General features: G+C 39.8%; 2 protein-coding genes and 1 long non-coding RNA gene across 6 annotated transcripts in view; all 3 read right to left on the bottom strand.

Moving 5' to 3' along the window:
* The window catches only part of LOC147325565 (regulator of G protein signaling 7-binding protein B-like), a 267,021-nt gene that overhangs the window by 169,961 nt on the left and 80,141 nt on the right, over positions 1 to 16,919 (bottom strand). The window lies entirely within an intron of this gene.
* ccdc152 (coiled-coil domain containing 152) lies at positions 475 to 16,691 on the bottom strand. Of its 4 annotated transcripts, none has more exons than XM_086300129.1 (8): positions 16,421 to 16,691; positions 8,360 to 8,465; positions 7,854 to 7,922; positions 6,983 to 7,047; positions 4,902 to 5,031; positions 4,005 to 4,132; positions 3,646 to 3,747; positions 475 to 1,277 (listed from the first exon to the last, which is right to left on the bottom strand). In XM_086300129.1, the coding sequence occupies exons 1-8, from the start codon at positions 16,481 to 16,483 to the stop codon at positions 1,149 to 1,151; spliced, it is 792 nt and encodes a 263-aa protein (XP_086156255.1). In that variant the 5' UTR covers positions 16,484 to 16,691; the 3' UTR covers positions 475 to 1,148. The 4 variants fall into 4 exon arrangements, 3 of the variants coding, with proteins under 3 accessions (XP_086156255.1, XP_086156254.1, XP_086156256.1); XM_086300128.1 differs by having other exon boundaries at positions 486 to 1,277; positions 4,896 to 5,031; positions 16,421 to 16,670; XM_086300130.1 differs by lacking the exon at positions 16,421 to 16,691 and adding an exon at positions 16,193 to 16,324 and having other exon boundaries at positions 486 to 1,277; positions 4,896 to 5,031.
* Positions 8,720 to 16,113, bottom strand: LOC147325570 (uncharacterized). The gene is made up of 2 exons (XR_015130348.1): positions 15,759 to 16,113; positions 8,720 to 15,630 (listed from the first exon to the last, which is right to left on the bottom strand). It is a non-coding gene; the product is annotated as an uncharacterized LOC147325570 (long non-coding RNA).

Below are 16,919 nucleotides of genomic sequence, written 5' to 3'. Positions count from 1 at the left end.
AAAAATAAATCATGCTGGATATTTATACTGATGTGTGCTGGGTAACATGTTAGGAATAAAAGGATGAATAATCAGCCTGCAGAGGGCTGAATTCAAAAACACCCTGGAAATCAAAGTGAAAATGATGCAGCAGGCGAGTGGATATATGAACGTGTGAAGTTTTATTTTTACTGTGCAAAAGATGGAATCGTGACACTAAGGGCTAAGGCTAACATAAAAGCTGGTAGCAAATAATCTCCATCCAACCAGCCAAAGCTTGATTTCCAGCAATTAATCGAAGCAGTGCTGAGCAGACAGGCTTGTAGCACTGTAGCCTACCTGTAACTGTTTCCACGTGTAAACCACTGTGAAGTGCTCTTACAGCTCATTTTCACCAACTTTGTTATTGGCTTTGTGTTACTACTTAATGCTTTCTTTTTTAAAGAAGCTGACAATATGTCACACTGACAACACCCATGCTGTTCACACAATGATACAGGAAGTATAAATTGCTGTGTCATCTACTTTATTCTAAACAGAGCTGCAATTTATAAAAGAAAAAGAAGAAAAGATTTGAAACAGAGGAGCTGTGCCCGATGTTTCACTGGATCAACTGAAGTTTTTTTAATACACATTTTCTTACACAGTCTATGATACACACAAAACATTAGCTTATGGCAAGACACTCTGCTAGTTGAAGACTTCTGTCAATTAATAATGCTCAGAACAATAAACCACAGAGAAAATGCATCTATATGAACACAAAGAGAACTCAGTGTGAATTACAATAACCTTGAAAAAAGGGGGATAAGTACTATTAATGATTTCTTTGAATGAAAACAGATAAACAGATTTACATCCTTGAATCAGACTGCCCTTTCAGCCAATTCATTCACAATCGCACTACTCCACCTACACTCTCTCCCTCCATCCTTCCCTGCAGGCGTCTAATTGGATTAAATCCTTAGACAGGAATACAGCATGTGTTTGTACTTTCTTTACACTGGTCACCTGCAAGAAGAGCACTGGACTTGCAGTCAAATCTAGTCACACTGCACAAGCACCAAGTAAATGTCCTGTTGAATATGTAAGATTGGAAATTTCAGAATGCTCTATGGGAATCATGCACGTCCACTGGCAGGTCAGCAGCTCGTTAGCCTCTAAACAAATTAAATCTTTCTTCTCTTTGGACGGCTGTCCAGGATGCTGCTGGCACGCTGATTCTCTTCCAGCTCTTTGATTCTCTGACGCAGGGCAAAAATCTCTTTGTTCTTTTCCTCCTGGAAAAACTGCAGCTTCTGAGAAAAACATAAAAAGACATACAACACACTTCTGAAAACACAAAATCACTGCTGACCTATAAAACACGCCCTGTAAATACTAGCTTCTATTCTTCAGATTAATGCCAGGTAAACGAGTTTAAATGAAAAATCTAGTCTGCCATGTGCTTTGCACTGAGTGGCTGCTGAAGCCACTCAGTGATATTTTCATTGCTGTTCATGATTTCATGCCTTTTGAAATTATTTTCTTATTCAATCATTTAAAGCCCAAAATGTAAGAAAACACATAACTGAACGGTTTCCCCCCTAATGAAATAAATTTTGAAATCATAATAATGAAAATTTTGGTTAGCAGTTTTCAACAAAACACACAAAACCCTGTCTGGGATTTATGAGATACCAAAAATAACCCAAGCATTAGACATTTTTTCTGTAACATAAAATGAGCAACCAACTACCCCACTTGAAGGAATGTTGTTGCTAAGTGGCTAAGTACACTCACTGACTAGTTTACAGAGTACATCTACTGGTTATTGCACATATCTGACGTGCCAAACACATGGGAGCACCTCGGTGCATTTTAGCAATGTACACACAGTCAAGATGACTTCCTTAAGTTCAAACCAAGCACCAGAATGACTCAGAAAGGTCATTTAAGTGAATTTGAATATTGGATGGTTATATCTAGTGTGCATTTTCTATATTCAACCAAGGCAGAAGCGCATCTCTGAATGTAGATGGAGGACGGTGACACAAGGTGATACCGCTGCCATCGAAGAACAGGAACCTGTGGCTACAGTTCACAGGGGCTCCCCAAAACTGAGCAATGGAAGATTGGAAAAACGCCTGGTGTGATGAGTATTGCTCATACCAAACTGGTATACCTAATAAAGTGGACAGCTAGTGTTAACCTGAAGGAGGTGTTTGTGACAGTCAGCATCAAGATTAACTGTGGTGCAGTTCATTTATAGCAATGAACCTAAAGTTGCCATTTCACTTCTTGGAGTTTAATTTATGCTTCAAAAATGATCCAGCTGACACTTTCGGGGTAAAGACATGCCCATGTTGAAAGCTGAGTGGTCAAATAAGACTAGAAAAGCAACGTATACAGGCAGTCAGCCTACCATTTAAGTGGGAATTTATGTCTGTTAAAGCATTACAAAGGCTGATAAAGCTTACACAGCATACCGGGAAGCAGCCTGATGACTTAAAACGTGTAGACTAACAAGATAAGATTTCTAGTTAAGACTTAATGGACTTTGCTCTACTCTTAGTTGTAGTTTCTATGAGAAGGATACATCAGTACATCAGTAACAGTTACACACATGGTGTTTACTCACCTGTGCTTTTGGAATACGGTAAATCACACCAAAACACTCAGTTACATTTTTTTTTTTTTTTTTTTTTTTTTTTTTTTAAATGACATCAGAAACAGCAGTATGCGACATTACGTGATGGCAGAGCTTCAGTTCATCCTTTGTCATTTTTTTTTTTTTTTTTTTTTAATAAATAGGACAGGGGGAATGAATGAGAGAGAGAGGGGGAGAGAAAGAAAGAAAACCAAAGGGGAGAAGAGACGGTGAGAAGGGGGGGGAAGAGAGACAAAAAAAAAAAAAAAACTCCTGGGTCACCTGTATGGAGAAAAAAAAAACAAACAAACAAACAAACAAACAAACAGAGGAGACAGCAAACAACAAAGAGCAACATAATAATAGAGAAAACAAAGCACCATCACAATAAACTAGCTAGTCATAGATATCAGTATTTACTAAGTAATAAACGATATTGTGCAGCACGCAAGATAGACAGCGCACAGTGTGCTTTGAGGCAGCAGCCAAGAAAGCTTTAGTCCGCGTCTGTGAATACCCATGTGTGCATACCTGTGTGGATCAGCATGCTTGCATTCCAAAGGTTTCTCCATGTAATGATCTGCTAGGGAGTGTGGGGGGGCCACAGCCCCGTCCTCCAGGGTGTGAAGCGGGTATGGAGGAGATCAAAACTCCAGACATCCAGAGGCCCCCAGAACACAAGAGACCATGGAAGACCAACAGAGGGGCAGCCGCGCCACTGTCCCAGTAAGAGCTGAGGAGAGTCCCAGATGAGGGCTCGCCCAGCAGCCGCGGAGCAGAAGTCAGGGGGAGTTGCAGTGACGCGCCCGTGAGCTCCGCCGGCCCCCAGCTGCGCCTGAGTGACCGAGCCCTAGGCCGAGAGGCCGGGGGCACCCCACCTCCAAAGGGGCCCGAGCGAGCCCCAGGCCCCAGGCCCCGACAAGCGGCCGCCAAGGAGTGAGCCGGTGTGTACCCGGACGCCCACCCCCAGTCACTCAGTTACAGATTGACAACAGTTTAAACAAGGGGGTGTAACAGGTTCTGTGTGGGCTGCTTACCCTTTTAAAGACACTCTGAGGAAGGTTTGGGCCATGTTGCTGCTGCTGCTGCTGTTGGCTCCACTGAGCTGAACTCTGAACTCTGGCTAACTTTGCACCAAACTGCCAAAAACACAGAGCAAAACAATGAGCTTGTAACTGAAACTAGACACTCAAAACCAAAGCAGAGTTTATTCTTATTTCAAAGATTTAGACTCCTGCTCCTGCCTGTGTTCTTAATATTATTCATTAAAATCACACACAATTTAAACCTGATTATTAAACATCATAAATATATTAAAAGCAATGACAGATATTTATGTAGATCTATGTTAATCAAATTAAGTATGATGGTTACAATTTCAATTATGTTATTTTACCTCCATCTGTAACTTGAGTAGCTCGTTCTGACTCTCCTTTTCCTGATCTTTTAGTCTCTTCTTCATGTCCTCTAGATCCAGATCCTTTTTCTCCAGCAGCTTCTTACATTCAGCATCTTTAGCTTCCACTGAATAAAACAAATCACAGGCAGATTTCTCTGATTTTGTCAGTAAAAAACTGATGTAAAGTAAGGAAACTTCAACAGATCTGTTGTTAGCTGTCCGTGTTGTGCAATAGGACTCAAGGACCATAAATTATATAAATAATGTGTCAGTATTCCCTGAAACATTACATAACATCTCCACTCTCACTTATTCTGAGTCTTACAACCCCCTCATGCACTCAATGGAGTGTGCTCCCATTATGCATATAAGAGCTCAAGGCTGTCAAATTGTGAGATAATTTGCTTGATGCTTTGTCTCACTCTGTCTACAGCCATAAAAAGCAATCAATCAACAAAACAAGTGCACGTGTTCACAAAAACATTTTTTAGAATCACCAAAACTAAAGATTTCCTGCAAATCTGAGCAAACTGTAAGTTGTTTGATGCCTTTAACAGTTTCTGCAGAGCTTCCTGATCAGAGTAGCGAGCATGTAGCTAAATAAGAGGGAGAAGCAAACCCTCTGCAGACTTTATTAAAGCTGCACTGAAATGTCTAAATGCACATCATAAAAAGATAGACTATGAAAGGATTTTGCAAGCTGACAATGCTTTTTTTGTGTTGGTGTGTCTGCAGGCAATGCGATTTAGGTATCCCATTTATCAGACAGTGTTTGGAACTCTTCCATCCTACTTGTTCTCATACATTTGTTGTAGCATGTCAGGGTGCAATGGGTTCATTGGACATGAACCAGTGTCTCAGTGCACTGAGCACTCTGTGAGGCCTTACACTGACTAAAATACTCCCTGTGGGCATCCTCCGCCTCCCTGCCACACTGCTGTCTTAGATCCTCTAGCGCCCTCTTGTGTCTCCCTTCTTCTGCTCTCATTTCTCTGACCAGCCGCTGAACTTCAGCTTTTCCAACCTGATAACAGCATACAAAGGCTGAAATTACTGCTGCGCAAAATTTTAGCACAGGCTCCGACAGGCTCATACCCCTCAGATGTTTTCACTTCTAAAGATTTCCTCTCAACATACTGAAACCGAGTTTGATCGACAGCTCTGTCACTTGCAGGCATATTTTTGTATTTAGATAACATTGACACACTTATCATGATTTATTATTGTTATTATTACAATTAATCATTAAAGTTATAAATTTGGGTAAATCCAAGCATAGCTTCACTTGTTTCATACTTGGCAATAGAGTGCACTACGAAGCATGTGTGACCTGCCCAGGCTTTCTTTGCCTCTAACAACAGCATCAATAAACGCTGTTGTTGAAGGCAAAGAAAGCCCATGGCTCCGAAGAGATGTAAAGAATATTTTAAAAGTTGTTGCAGCAAAATGAAACACTGGTGATCCAAACAATGCAGAAAGAAAACTCATAATCTTGTACAATTTGATTATTATTATTATTATTATTATTATTATTATATTTTACCTCTCTGTGCACTCTCAGTGACAGCTTCACTTTATACCTCTTAAACTTTAATCATGATATTTTTGACATCATATGCTACGCATTAAGAAGTAAAAAGTAATTTCATTATTAAATATTCTGTGACAAAATAGGCTGATCAGTTCTCTAACCTGTCTGCTATTAGCTACAACAGCACAAGACCTGAAGCATTATGTTGCACTAAATGGGAAATTTCTTTACACTACTTGGCTCTAAGAAAAGTAATTATTAAAACACTTGTACAAAGCAACCTTTAAATCTGAAACAAACCCAAAGCCTCTGTGAAAACACATTTATGTGCGTTCTGCATCATCTGCCGAACGCTCTATTGCAAATTTCTGGCACCCTGCTGCATTGCTGTTCACGACAAAAAAGAGAAATTGATTTATGACTTTTAGATAACATGGTGCAATCCCAACGAATACAACACCGCAGCAAACTTCTGCTTAGCCAAACACAACAGATTGACAGCCAAACATGTCAACATCATATTGTAACATCTATACTGGATATAATCCAGGAAAAGGCACCTTCCTGCCTCAAGGTGTCTTGCATAGAGGCAGCATCAACTACATCCAACAGCAAGACTGAACAAGACTGCCACATTACATGATCAAAAAAACCAAAGGAGAAAGTAAAATGTGCAGGTATAATTCTGTGTTTCTCACTTGACCAACTCTAGGAAAAGCTTTGTATCATTTCTATGATAGATGTTCATCAGTTTAACCCTCTCAAGGCAGGCGTTGCCGATTTGCAACAGTTAAGAACTAACAACCGGATTAACCCACATACATATTTTATGAGGTTTTTTTACTCAGAAGTACCACTGCAGGACTTGGTTGTGGATTAGCAACAAAAAGTTTAATTTGAGCCTGAGAGGGTTAAGTTCCTTCACTCATCATAAACAGCTGAACAGGTTCTCAGACGTGCTCAGTCCTGTATGCTGAGGTGCTCAGACGTCACTAATGTCGGTCTTCGTGTTTCTAGCACCACCAAATTTATATAAAGTATTGAAAGTACTGAGCCTAGACTGCTTATGAAACACATGAGCACCACCACATAAACAAGATAAAGAAAGATTCGGCCCAACAAGACATGATCTGCTTGTTAAATTTGTATTTTCAAAACTTTGAAAAGAAAAATCAAACACAGAGAGCATATTGGTGGTAAGACCATCTGTGGCAAACAAAAAGTGTCAACTTACAATGGTCTTTAAACCAAACTCGTTTTCATAACCTGAAAACCTACTCTGGATATGTGTTCAGCATATGTTATTATGGAGATTTAGCTAGGTAGAAACACTCTATGTACCTGATAAACCCTTTAGTTTTGCTTTGTAGCCTAACAGTTTAGGTCTAAGGAGCCAGAGTGATTACAGGAAACACCTGTTGCTTGCTCCTACTTCTGTTCATACCTCTGCTGTTCTCTCATTCTGCTGTTTCAGATCTGCCATATCATTCTTGAGTCTCTCATTCTTCACTGAAACATGAAAAAGATGATATGGAGTCATTTTCAGTTGATTATCACCCTATCAAAAATATATAAAAATATAAAGGTTTTACATATCAAGACATAATAAAAATTATTTAGTCCTTATTTAGTGCACATCGCAGCAAATTCCCCCACAAATCAGACCATGTAATGCTCAGAGAAACCTCAAACAACCCAGACAAGCCTTATTTTCACATTTCAAATGTTAAAGTTCGTGACATACAATCAGAAAAAGACTGAACGAGTATGGCTTGTTTGGAAGGGTTACCAGAACAACCCACATGATTTCTTGAACACTGGTTTTTGGACAGCCAAGACCAAAGTGAAGATGTCTGGCCATGATGTGCAGTGTCACATTTGGAGAGAACTAAACACAGCATCTCAATAGAAACACCTCAGGGTTGATGGTTTGGGCTTCCTCTCCAGCATACAGGACCAAATGTGCAGCCATCTCTGCGACAGCTAAAGTTTATCCAAAACTGGATACTGAAACAAGGCAGTAATCCTAGAAGAAAACAATTACTTCAAGTTCTTGCTACTAAAACTTGTTCTACAAACTGCACAGGGTGCACTTAGTCTTTAACACAACATTTCTGCATTCTGGTTTAGTTCTTAAATAAATAACAACACAATATAATATGTCACTAATATGTCACATGTATATACCTCATTTTAAGACCTGCTAAGAACTATTATATTATTATGTCCTGATATGTAAAACGTTAGAGCTGACAAAGGGTACCTTTTTTTGCTGTATATATGTGTATGTGTGTTTGATATGTTATTAGAGATACCTCTGAGGTTGCACTGCTCCTGCAGAGTCTGCTGCAGTTTGTTCACTGTGAGAAGAAGGCTATCTTTTTCTGAAAGAGGTTCAGAAACAAAGTCTACTTTCATGCTCCAAATACATATATAAAACAGAAATAAATTTAATAATTTACAGAAAAAATCCCCAAATATTTAAAATGTTTTTCTTCTGTAAAGTGAATCGCTACCAAATCCGGCTTGTTATTAATATCTGCCAGATGGTATTTTTCTATGACATATGTGGAATTACAATGCTGGATACTGATATGAAATGTGGCTAAAATGTCAAATAATGAGATCAACAAGTTATAACATCTCACTTCATAAAGAGGATGAACCCAGGGCCTTCACCAAGGCCAGTATAAGCTGAATAACGATTATTTTTATATATGAATCATACAGCACTACTCCAGTAGGGCCCGATGAATGCAAAACCACCAGCAGAGGGAGATGTTATTAAACTGAATGATAGGTTTTGAGTTTTAACACTCACCCTCAATTAGGCTCTTCTCCTTGGTCTGGTAAAACTTCACCAGTCTATTAGCATCCTCCAACATGATCTCCAACATGCTGTTTCTGCCATTAACTTCAGTTATGTTCTGTTTAATAAAGATCCAGAGAAAATACTTTATTCCATAAAGACACATATGCACATATATAATAAAACACAAACAGTCTCAGGTTTATTATAAAGTAAAATCCACATTGAAGGATATAAAAAAACAACAACAGCAATAGAATAATATTAAACACAAAGTGAACCCGTCTTCCTTCATTAAATAGGTTCTTTTAGATGTTAAGGAGGAATTGACTTAACCAGGCTGGCGGAGAATGAAGACAACCGGACACCTGCTGCAGATGGGGAATCAGTGAACTTTTATTGATACAGAGACAAGCTCTCAAAACAGCTCACATCAAGAGATTCCAAATATTTGCTGTGAGGATGGGTATATATTCTCTAAAACTTACAGGAGGGGGTTGTGAGGCAAGTGCTGCATTAGCAGAAAAACAACTCCATAAAAGGAAATCGGCCTTGGGTGTTCTAGTCTCTTCGCTTCTTATCGCTCTCAAGGCCAAAGTCGTGAGCACACATTTTTATTACACAGTTGCACAGTAACTTTAAAGCTGAACAATATTTAAAGCTGAATAATGTTTGATTCAGATTATATTTTCTTCAAATCCCCCTTTTGACCCATCTTAAATGGGTCAACACACAAAAATAAGTAACATTCAAAGGAACACAGAGACGTGTCGAAGCCTGGCTCGAAAAACTCCTCGGGTCTTTTCATTTGTCTTTATCTGTCATTGCAGATGAGGAGAAAAGAGTCCAGGCACCACCCTGCCCAGGGGTCGGCTGCAAGCAGTCTCGGTTCCCGATGAAAGCAGTAACAGCTGTCCTGCACACAAGGGTACAACGAGTTAGTGCAACCAGGGTAGTGACACAAAATTAACAGTTCCTGTAACTCAGCAACCAAAAAGCATAAGTAATGATAAAAATGTGGAGAGTACAGAGTATACTATAATAATGAGAGATATAAACGTGAAAATGTGAAAGAATAAATCAACCGTAAAATAAACTCAGAACGGTAACTGCTAAGGACATTCAAAAGTTAATATGGTAAAACTGGAGAGGAAGTGGTGGGCAAGACCCTAGGGGCTACATTTGTCAGATTGGGACTGTCAGAAGTGGGCGAAGCTTTTGAACTTCAAGGTGTCACAAGTGTCGGGGGCCCTTCACAGATCAGGATTATGCCAATGGGAATGAGACCCAGGGCCAGGAAGCAAACAAAGACGCAACATCTTTGCCTGCCTGTCATTTCAGGGGGAAAGGGCCAAGAAATGTTTACTTAGCTTGTATGTCGTCTAATAGAGTATGATGGGTCAGAGAAAGGCGGTCCAGTTCCCCTCACCTCGCCAAGGGCGTGTTCTAGGAGTTAAAGAGCAACAACCTGCAATCTGTACCAAAAAATCTTCATAGTCCCACCGGAAAATCATAAGAGTAATAAACGATTCAGCTCAACAGACAAGTATCATGTTCAGGTTTCTCCAATCATTAAATCACTATTATTGCCACAATTTGCTTTATTCACCCTTTGGGCAATGAGAGAAAGAGCCCCTAATGGCCAGTTAGTGGGCTCTAGGTCAAACTGTCCCCAAATTTGTTATCTGTTATTATTACTTGTTGTCATGTCACTTGTCTGTTTTCTACTGCACCCCTCTCACCAAAGCAAAGCAAACATTAGCAGCACATTGACCGTAGTCAGACATCCTCATTCCATAGGTGCTATAAAACATTTCCTGTAAAAGAATCACAGTTTTCAAGACAGGGTGTGTCTCCCCCAACACTCTCACCAGAATACAGTGTAATAGCATCCCCAACTCCTAACCCATAAACATCGTTTCTTCACACATCCGCCCAGAAATCCTGTAATAGAAAAACATTAAAACTGTAACCCTGTAGGGAAGAAAATGTAAATGGTAACGCTGCGCAGTTACCTCTGTAAGCAACACAAGACACAAAAATGGCATTTACAGGTTCACTCATCCTCGAATATTTTGTCATCCTTCTACTCCTGTAAAAGAAACCCACATAAATTCATCCACCCTTTTATCCTATCTAGGTGGAGGTGGTTAACCTTGAGTCATGGTCAAGTCTTGTCATCTTTTACCAGTCAGTCCGTTTGTTTTTATTCCCAGTCTTTCATCCATTCATCCGTTTTTTGCTGATAGTGAAACCTGTCGTCGCATCTAGTTTCCACACTCAGCAAAATGACGTCATCTCAAAAAGAAACAAGAACTTGAGTTTGGATTACCTCGCTGAATCCTTTTTTTAAACAGGGACTCTCGTTTCTAATTGTCCCCACAAGTGTTTCCTCCAGAACCCATTTCAATGCGGAGAAACTCACTTACAACAATTTTCTCGCCGACGTGTAATGCTTGTAATTTCCGATGTGCAGATCTGCTTAAAGAAAAGATTCACAAACAAAAATCAGTAAACATAAAACAAAATAAAATGAAAAATAACAAAAACAAAATGCAGACGCCCGGGTCTTAGGACTTGTCACTGAATATTCTTCCCATCAATAAAAATACCAACCTAAACCTACACAGAGTCAAATCAACACCACCTCAACCTTTTCATATTCATAAACCTATATGTTTTGCGTTCGTGAAACAAAATTGAACCATTAAGTAAGTTGAGCTCTTGAAATGTTTTAATTCTCTTAATTCTGCCAGTTTATTTCAACACTTATTCAATGACTTTTATTCAACTGCTACTTGGTCACTCGACTTTTACCTGTTCAAATTGCCTAGGGTTCAACAAAGTCTAGATCCCCGTTTTCATGAAACTTGAACGGTGTACGATGATTTACTTACAGTAATTTAGAATCATCACTCAACCTAGCTCTACTACTGGCACTGCGTGACTTTTCTCACACTGGAAACCAGAATTTAGTACAGAACTTTAATGCCTCAGGCAATCGCGTTCAAGGGCTGCCCCCCCCTTCTCTTCTTCTTTGTCCGTGTGTTCCTCCTTTATTAAATCTCCATCACAATGACGTGGCGCTCTGAAATAAAACTCACACTGTTAATTCCTCGTTTTCACTCTGCACCACTGCTCAGAGTGTTTTCTTTTCTTTTTAGTGTAGAGTAAACAATTAAGTCGAGGCCTTAAGCCCCAGATATCTCGCACGGGCATCATTTTCATAACCAAACCGCTCCGGACTCTGCTCCCCAGACCACACAAATGCCCTCTGGGCTTATTATTATAGCAAATTCTGTATTTGACTTTGTTGTGTGCAGCATTGAGCCTTTGTCAGTAAAGCATTCTTCATTGCAGCAGCTGGAGCATTGTGTGTCACTTCTTAGTAAATTAAATCAACATTTTGATTTTAGTGCATGGGTATGTATCAGTTTTTGCTCCCTCAACAAGTGCATAAGTGTTCATGTGTGTGTTTCCCTTCATTCTAAGTAGGCGCATGCAGAAGTGTGTGTTCGTGTGTTGGTATATGTTTGTGTTCATCACCTTCCTGTTCTGTAGTTTAGGTAAACCAGCGGCCTGACGCATGGCCTAGGGTCCTCCCCTCCTCTTTGGGTCTGTTTTCATCCGTTGTTGCAGCTGCCTGCATCTTCTCCTTGTACCTTGACCCTTTTGCTTCTGCCTTCTGCAGCTCTGCTGTTCGGCTCTTCTCAGAGGTCAGCATCCTTCTGCTCACCGTCCCTTTTCCTCCGGGCTTAATGCGCGTCTCGTCACAGCTCTGTCAGCTGACGCAGCCTGGGAATTTCCCCCGTGTAGTGAAACGGGCTTTAGGTTTAGTGCTCTCCGTCTCTGCTGCATGAGATCACTCTTTTGCAGCACTGTTGACATCCTCAAGTTGTTGTTGTGAGTCCAGCTGCTGTGGCCTTCAGGGGTCAAAGGGTCAAAGATGGTCGCGGAGAGGGCAACGATGGTAGAGGGGAGGGTAGGAGTCCAGGTCAGCTTCGGCTCTCAAAAACAAAAACAAAACAAGACAGGCGAACAGGAAAATGATGTTGTGTTGGCTGTGCTGTGTTGGCTGTGTTATCCCGAGAGGGGAGAAACAACGAGATCTCGTCTCCCCCCTTTTTTGTTTTTGTTTTTTTTTTTTTTTTTTTTCACCATATAATCAACTCATAACCCCTCGAGTTGACAGGACAACACAGGTACGTGTTAAAATTCTTAAGATCCTGTTTAGAAACCTAAAAAGGAATTTCCTATCATTCAGTAGTCATTTGTCTTAAACAATCAACAAAAACATGTCCCAAGTCGACCCTTTTAACCACTAAATTTGTCGTGTCCTCACTTAATCCTCAGACCAGTGTCTTTGTCTTTTGACGTTACGTTGTTGTCCTGCAACCCAAAGCGTTTAATTGTCAGTAATGTATAAACTATATCATTTAAAAACAGGTGTATGTTAAGTGTCGCTACTTTAACCTTGCATGTACGTGCACATGTATGTAAGCTGTTTCTTCATTGCATGTATGGGTGCGTCTTTATATGGGTTACTTTAACTTTTTCTCAAACGAGGCATGTCTCTAACACGCACATGTGTCTGTTCCTCACCCTTCTCATATCTTTCTCTGGTTGTGTGTGGTTTTATTTGTTTCAGTGATTTACCAGGAACATCTTTTCCTTTTCTCCATGTCTTCCGCCAGAGGTTAACACCGGTGAGATTCAGGGACACAGCACCCAGAGCAGTTCAGCGAGAAAAACCCGCCTCAAACTACATTCTCTCTTTTTTGTTTTACCGGGAGGGGTGAGGACAACTCTGTGTCCAGCCGTGAATTTTAGCCAAAGCTTGGCCTGTCTTCTGCTGCCGTACTCAGGCTTCCAGGTTAAGAAAAAAAAACACCTGTATGAAGACACTAAACATACATTTAGTATTTGTATAAACATAACTGCCTAAATCATTGAACTCTTGAGGAGGGTGTATTTCAGAATCAGAATCAAAATCAAAAACTTTATTGTCATTGTCATGAGACCGACGACATTAAGAATGGTCCCCGATCATTGCATCATCCCTAGTAATATCAAATATAAAAAAACAATAAAATTCAATCAATAAAATAGATAGAATACTTAAAATACTAAGTATTCCCACCGTCATGCTTCAGACCGTGCATAGATTAACACAAGAGTGGCATGGTGGACATTTTTGTAGTATTCAGATGTGTTATTGCAGTTGGATAACAGCTGTGTTTGAGTCTATTAGTCCTTGCTCTGATTGCCCTGTACCGTCTGCCTTAGGGCAACAGTTCGAACAGGGAGTGGCCAGGATGTGAGGTGTCTTTTATGATGTTTTGGGCCTTTTTAAAACAGCGGGCGTTGTTTGACTCTTTACTAACTTTAAAACCCCACCATAACAATTTCTCACTGACAAACTTCTATGCATCCATTTAAACATGCGAAGCCAGCACAAAATCACACACATACCCCTACAGCAAAGCTTTAACATAACCACAATGCAACTCCTCCCTTAAACGGGAGAAATCACCCTGAATCAACCAACTCTATATAAAACGTCAAACAAAGATAAACCACAAACATTTCTACACTTCTGTGTCTTCCACGCAGCACAATAGGCAGAAAAACACCGATTACTCACAGTCTACAACAAAAGAAAAACCTGCTCTTTTCACAACTCTCACAGCTAAAGTCAAAACTCTTACCCAGTGCCTCTGAAATAATAAAAAAATCACCAAATACTCGATTACTCTTGTCACTCGCTCCCTCTCACTCCCTTCTTCCTCATACAGCATACACGCTCGCTCCCGCGGACCCGCTCGGCCCCGCGGGCTCACTCGGCCCCCACCTTTTTTCTCTCACAGAGACAGAGAGAGACCCTTTTCCTTTTTTTTTTTTTACTTCGGTCTATCTGCACAGAGTTTACCTCATCTCTTTCCTTCTATGGGCATGCACACTTCCTGTCTCACACACACAGCCCCTCTCTCAGAGAGAGCAGAAAAGAGTTTTTCCTTTTTTTCAACACTCAGGAGAAATTCAACAGACAGTTTATACCACTATTTTACACTTTATTTACACACACCGGTAATTTATGTTCTATTTACACACGGGCCCGCATAGACATATGCCAGAAGAGGTTACCCCTAACTTTTTGACTAATTTAAAAGCACCTATAGCCCAGGCCTAGCCTTGCTGATCAATTACCGTTTCAAGTACGCCGCCTTGAAAACGGCCTCATTACTAAGTTCTATTTATTGATTTTAAAGGAGAATTTGGGCCAGCTGGGTTTCTGCCTCTGTTAGGCACTAATCAGCTGGGGCGCTGCTTTAAAGGTGAGTCAGCACTGAAATATCCCTTCAGGTGTTACCAAGCTTCTACCAAACCGGAGTCTGGCGGGTAACCTTGCCTAGAGCTTCCTGATAGGGGTGCTAGTTGGTTGTCACCTTGTTCACACGTCTCATTCACACTTCATACATTACCTGCAGTCACTCATTACCCTCCTTATGTATGTAATAAATGTGTAAAAAAATTCTATGTGTGGTGTATTATTTTAACCAAAAGAGGAACCTAGTTCCTTTAATTGTGTAATCTGTGAACAACGGAGAACCAAACTGTCCTGCCCAGTGTTCCACAGCAAGCATTCAGCGTGTATTTATGTGTGTCCAATATCAAACAGAACATCAAAACATTTAAAACACTAAAATCATCGGGGTTTTAAGAAGAGATCCGTTTTCTCCTATTGATCAAAGGGACCCCTCCTATGGACTCCAACCAGTACTTCTCTTTTTTAAGTTTTAGAGGATCTTTTCTAATAAAGTCCTCTGGGCCTTCCTAACCCTTCTGTAGTTTAGAGAATATTACTAAAAAATATTCTCAAGGCCTTTAACCTTTTAATTTGTTTAGAAAGGCGTTACTAATAAACCCTTTCAAGGTCCCAGACCTGCTGAGGTATGTATCCGACACCGGAGAGCAAACCCGTCGGCTGCAACCGTGGTCAGACCTCAGTTCACTCTTATCTTTATTCACTTATTCACTTATTTCTTATTCACTTATCTCTTATTCACTTGTCTGATTCTCAACAAGCCTTAAGTAAGCCAGACAATTTTGGTTATGAATTACTAGGAGTTTGGACACTAAGTATTTTTATAATGTTCAATATAGCAGAAATAAAAGGTCTGCTTACCTTGTTTTTTGTGTGTACACAGCTTTTGTCCAAACTCCGTTCACTCAGACCACGGCCGATGTCCTCCCTCCCGTTCCAGTTTGACCTGGAGCGGATCCTGTTCGTGACGCCAATTGAAGGATATAAAAAAACAACAACAGCAATAGAATAATATTAAACACAAAGTGAACCCGTCTTCCTTCATTAAATAGGTTCTTTTAGATGTTAAGGAGGAATTGACTTAACCAGGCTGGCGGAGAATGAAGACAACCGGACACCTGCTGCAGATGGGGAATCAGTGAACTTTTATTGATACAGAGACAAGCTCTCAAAACAGCTCACATCAAGAGATTCCAAATATTTGCTGTGAGGATGGGTATATATTCTCTAAAACTTACAGGAGGGGGTTGTGAGGCAAGTGCTGCATTAGCAGAAAAACAACTCCATAAAAGGAAATCGGCCTTGGGTGTTCTAGTCTCTTCGCTTCTTATCGCTCTCAAGGCCAAAGTCGTGAGCACACATTTTTATTACACAGTTGCACAGTAACTTTAAAGCTGAACAATATTTAAAGCTGAATAATGTTTGATTCAGATTATATTTTCTTCAACATTTATTACAAATGTATGATGTATGTTCATTAGGATTAAGTTTATTTACAGTCTAATCCCTCTTTTACTTACTAGGTTTCCTTCTTATGTTTAAGTGACTACGAGCAATAAAAAAAACAACACAAGAAAAAAAGATAGCTGACATTAATAAAAACATTTGAAAGCCTTCCTGTAAAAGTTCATAGATAAACTCCTAGTCTAACAAAGAGGCAGAAAGTAAAAAAATGAGAAAGTAAATAGCAGATGAAGTTAGCCTATTAGCAAGTTAGCTGGCTAATAGGGCAATGTAAATTACTTTACCTGTTCTAGTTGACAAAACTCCTCCAGAAATTTCTCAAGATTAACGCAGTTTAACTTTGTCATATTTTAAGCCCGAGAGCAAGTCAGTATAGTATTGTCTTTATTATCTTCCTCATAAGTGATGTTAACATGATGCTAACAAAGACCCCAGCTCGTTTGGGCATACAGCTAGCTTACTAGCAGTGAAGCGGTTTCTCTGCAGTGCTATGATGATTTAATATTTAGTAAAATAAATAAATAAAAATCTGCAGTTTATATAAATTTCACATAAATTATTACCTTTAAGAGAAAAAAATGTATATGGTGACAGTTGTTACCATGTTCTATTTTTTTTATTATTGTAAATAAAAAAATATATATTGTGACTTGTCCCCAATTTAGAATTTTTTTGATATTTTATGATTTTGACTTACTCAGAAGTAACCCAAAAATCAAGATACTTAGTAGATTGTGGGTTTTTACCAATGGCTGTAGAGTCACTGGTTTTTACATAAATAAC

This window comes from Aulonocara sp. 'chitande type north' Nkhata Bay, linkage group LG7, assembly GCF_057382095.1.
Source record: "Aulonocara sp. 'chitande type north' Nkhata Bay isolate Kocher_YH1m ecotype deep benthic linkage group LG7, A_spYH_male_GT1.1, whole genome shotgun sequence".
Classification (NCBI taxonomy): Eukaryota; Metazoa; Chordata; class Actinopteri; order Cichliformes; family Cichlidae; genus Aulonocara; species Aulonocara sp. 'chitande type north' Nkhata Bay.
Note: the sequence above shows the minus strand (reverse complement) of the source record. Positions and strands in the feature narration are given on the sequence as shown.